Source organism: Pygoscelis adeliae, unplaced genomic scaffold (assembly GCF_000699105.1).
Source record: "Pygoscelis adeliae isolate BGI_AS28 unplaced genomic scaffold, ASM69910v1 Scaffold154, whole genome shotgun sequence".
NCBI classification, from domain to species: Eukaryota; Metazoa; Chordata; class Aves; order Sphenisciformes; family Spheniscidae; genus Pygoscelis; species Pygoscelis adeliae.
The window spans coordinates 2,555,959-2,560,307 of record NW_008825113.1 but is presented as its reverse complement, the minus strand read 5'-3'; the positions used below and the strand labels follow the sequence as shown (position 1 = coordinate 2,560,307).

General features: G+C 42.4%; 1 protein-coding gene across 1 annotated transcript in view; it reads right to left on the bottom strand.

The window, feature by feature from the left end:
- Positions 1 to 8: 8 nt before the first annotated feature.
- MORC3 (MORC family CW-type zinc finger 3) overlaps positions 9 to 4,349 on the bottom strand; it is a 26,463-nt gene continuing 22,122 nt past the window's right edge. The window contains exon 17 of the mRNA XM_009327965.1: positions 9 to 1,796. Within this exon, the coding sequence (XP_009326240.1) occupies positions 1,643 to 1,796 (154 nt within the window). The 3' untranslated portion in view covers positions 9 to 1,642. The remainder of the gene's footprint in view (positions 1,797 to 4,349) is intronic.

Sequence of the window (4,349 nt, the reverse complement as noted above, 5' to 3'; positions counted from 1 at the left end):
AAACATGCAATTGGCTGAGAATACTGTCACCATTGTAACATCAGCTTCTCTCGGTACCATTTCTTCAAGGAAGTTTTTGCATGAGCATTAAGAGTGTAGAACTAGTGGCTTAAGAGTCACTGTAAAACATTTACGGAAAAAAACCAGAAGGGGGATAAAAAGAGGGACTCCTCTATCTTGCCGATAATAAAAGGTGTCTAAACTTCTAGATAGCATAAACAAGTTATATTTGAACGTTTTCAGCTTTAGCTCACTCTGTAATTGTTACCGCCACAGATTCGGAAGTATGCCTCCTTTTCAAAGTACTTCCATTCAACTAGCTAATCAAGGATTTAGGAGTCTGACCCATTCGTACTCAGCACGGCACATTCTGATAGGAAGGCAAGTTTCAGAGACAAATCTCGGCACCCTCGCATCTCAGCCTGAAAGACTCCAGGGCAGACTATATGTTTAATGCTGCAACAATTTGTTTTTTGAGATAACATATATAAGCATTTGCATACATCGCAGAACCTCTGTGTCAATCCTGTTCAGCACTGGGCTTCCCTGAAAAAAGGCCTTCAGGTCTCAAGCGGCAGCGTTCGATGCAGAGTAGAGGCTGCCCAGGAATCCCACCCTAGCTTTGGATATGCCACCCCAGCTTGTTCTCTCCAATGGTCCACGAGGATGCTTCCCATTCCACCAGCTGCCTTTGACTTGGAAAAAAGCAGGCCAGAGCTGTGTGTGAAATCTGACCATCGAAGCCGTGTACTGGTACATACCTGGGACTTGCGAACCAGCACTGCTGTGTTCAAGTGGGAACTACAGGGTAGAACTGAAGATCCCTCTGGCTGTGCTCAAATACAGCCAGGTCCTTGGATGTAGGAAACAAGAATCAAGTAGCAAGGGCAGGACAAAGAGGCATGTGGTTTCCATCACTGAAAAGGCTGAAATATCCTAGCCATATCCCATGGAATTGTTTATGCTGCAAAACTGCGTACAGATAATGTTCTTTAGTGACACCAGAAAAATCCAAAAGGGAGTCAAAGTATCATCAGTTTTCAGGATAAAGCCCTTAAAGAATTTTTCTTCTTTTGGTAGTAAAACACAAATATTACCCATATGGCCAAAACTTTCATCTACTAGTTACTTTTCTATCCCATTAATGCAACACACAACATTGCTGAGAGCAATGAAACAATACTGCAGTATACAACAACACTACTAAGGTTTGTTCTGAGAGGGAAGTCAAGGAAGGTTCTTCTTTGCATTTTTAATATATTCTACTACTTAGGTTTTAGAAGAGGAAATAATTGCAAGTATTAATGCTTAGATAAGATCAAAAGTCAACGAAAAAGCTTTTGTAGAAAAGTATTAAGATTCCTAATAATAAAAATATTTGCAAATTTAATTACAAATACATTTTAACAGCAAAGTCCTTAATTAAGTACATCAGGGTTGGTCAATATTGACAGTGTTCCTTTAAGAGGAAGCGAAGATAACACCCACAGCATCTGTGGGAACATCTAAACGCGTAGAGTATATACACTTATTGATCAAACTATGTCAAATATATAAAGTGAAGAAGCAGTATATACAATTTTGAACCTACACAAAGGTTATAATGGAAGATCAAGTAAGAGTCTGCTAAAGTCTTAAGATATTAAGTACTACTGATTTCATGCATTTGTTCGACAACTTGTCCTAAAATTTCATCTACTACATCAATATCATAATTTACTTGCTGCAAATCTAGATCAGGCATGATTGTAGCCAGAAGTTGTCCAACATTGACTCGAAGAGAGCGTAGTTTCAGGCTGTGGAGAAATAATTAGATATGGTTAGATGTAGGTGAAGTTTTACGTTCAAATACACAGCACTTTATTTAACAAAGCTGGGCTAATACTCTATACTGGAAAGACTCCATACATGACTTCCATAAACCAACAAAAAACTGACGCAATTAAAGCTGCATGAAGATAATTTCAAAATCTAGCAGTTTTTCGAAGCTGAGCCTCTCGAGTTTTAATTTTGAGGGTGTATATTCCCTTAGTTTCAAACAAATACCAAGGGCTAAACTGAACTCTGCCTTTCCCAAAACAGATCAGAAATATTTCTGAATGCTTTTATTTAAGTCAGCAAATAGGCACTGGCACAATCCTTTATCCCATACCACCTTTTTATTTCTCAAAACAATGTTAAACCCCAGTATTTTTATACATTTAGAAGCACAAACTACTACCACCTATGGGAACAAAGGAAGAGAAAAAGAAGAGAGAAGTCAAGAAAGAGTGGTTTGTCCGAAGGCTTTACAATACAAAGAGGAAATAAGGTAAGAGTTATAGTACGGGGAAAATGCTATGCCTCCTCTTTTTGCTTTCTTTCCTGGATCCCCTTGCTCTGTCCTCTTCCTGATCGAATTGCTTCCAAATCACCCATCCCTTCTCTTGAGTGTTTGCTTCTACCATCAGTTCCTTTATCATCTCCAGCAGCCAGTCTTCACAGTGCCATCATATCCCAATAGGACTTGTGGTGGAAGTTACTTGTAAGTCCTGCATATATTTGCTAATTCTTTTAGGAAGCACAAGTCAGATGCTGTACGAAAAAAATGAAATGCTGGCAGATAAAGGGGAGATTTAACCACAGAAAAAATTATTTCAGAGCAGGGCTAACTCAGATCAGGTTGCTTAGGACCTTCTTCTGTTTTGAAAATCTCCAAAGATGGGAGATTCCACAATCTCCTCGGGTCCCTTTTTCAAGGTTTGACTTCCCTCGCTGTGAACACTTTTTTTCTCTAATATTTCAACAGAATTGCCCTTGTTGCAGCTTGCGTCTATTGCCTCTCATCCTATCACTGTGCTCATGAGCACAGGAGGCTGGCTTCATCTTTTCTACACCCTCTCATTAGGCAGCAGAAGAGAGCAATAGGATTTCAAGGTAACCCACTCTTTGTAAGGCTATTTCCCCTCCTGTATCAGATGCTCCAGGCCCCTACCCATCTTGATGGCCCTTCAGTAGACTTGCTCCAATATGCCAGTGTCATTCATATACCAGGGAGCCCAAAACTGGACACAATACTCCATGTTTGGTCTCACAATGCCCAACGGCAGGGGAGAATCACTTCCCTCAAACTGCTGGCTGAACTCTTGCCAATGTAGCCCAGTAGGCACTGGGTTCTCCCACCACAAGAGCGCACTGCTGACTCACATTCAACTTCTGGTCCACCGGCATCACAGGCCATCTTCTTCCAAGCTGCTTTCCTATGACCAGTCTCCAGCTTGTTCAACTGCATGGGGTATTTCCAACACAGGTGCAGAACTTTGCAGTTGCCTTTGTTGAATTTCCAGGAGGTTTCTTTCAGCCCATTTTTCCAATTTGTCAAGGTCCCTCAACAGCAGCCCTACCCTCCAGAGTGTCAATGGTTCCCTCCAAGTCGATGTCATCATGAATTTACTGAGTTAATTTTGCTCCATTATCTAGGCCATTAATGAAGGCATTAACCATTACTGGCCTCGATATTGATCCATGAGCTCAGCAATCTGGCCAATTTTATGGCCCACCTCCTAGTCTACCTATCCAAACCAGACCTCACAAACTTCACTATCATGATATTATGGCAGCCCACGTTGAAAGCTTTGCTAAAATGAAGGTCCACAGAGCTGGTCATCTCATCGTAAAAGGCAATGAGGCTGCAAAGGCATGACTTGCCCTCAGTAAATTCATACTGGTTGTTCCTAATCACCTTGACTATCATAGGGCTGCAGGTGGCTTCCAGGTAGATTTGCTCCATGGTCTTCCCAGGGACTGAGGCTACACTGACCAGCCTGCAGTTCTGCCTGTCCTAAACAGGGGCACGACGACTGCCTTTTTCCAGGAACGTTGACTGCCACAACGTTTTGGAGATATCATCACAAGGCCAGCTCTCCATCAATTGGCCAGCTCCCTCTGATGCATCTCATGTGGTCCCACGGACTTGCATATGTCGAATTTGCTTAAATGGTCCCTTAATTCAGTCACCCTTTATTACAGGTAATGCTTCACTCACTAAGATTACCACTTGGCTCAGGAACCTAGGCGGCCAGAGGGCAGACCTTACCAGTAAAAACCAAGGTAAAGAAGATACTGGGTACCTCAGTAATCTGTGCCTCACGCACCTCACGTCCTTTGCTACTAAGCACCTGCCCCACTGAGCAGCAGGCCCACATTTTTCTTAGTTCTCCTGTTGCTGCTACTGTGCTTACAGAAGCCCTTCTGGTTGCCCTTCACAGGCCTTGCCAGTTTTAACTCCAGCTGAGCTCTGGCTTTCAATTCATTTCAATTCACACATGCCCAGGCAGTGTGCATATATTACTGCTGGACTGCTCATGCCT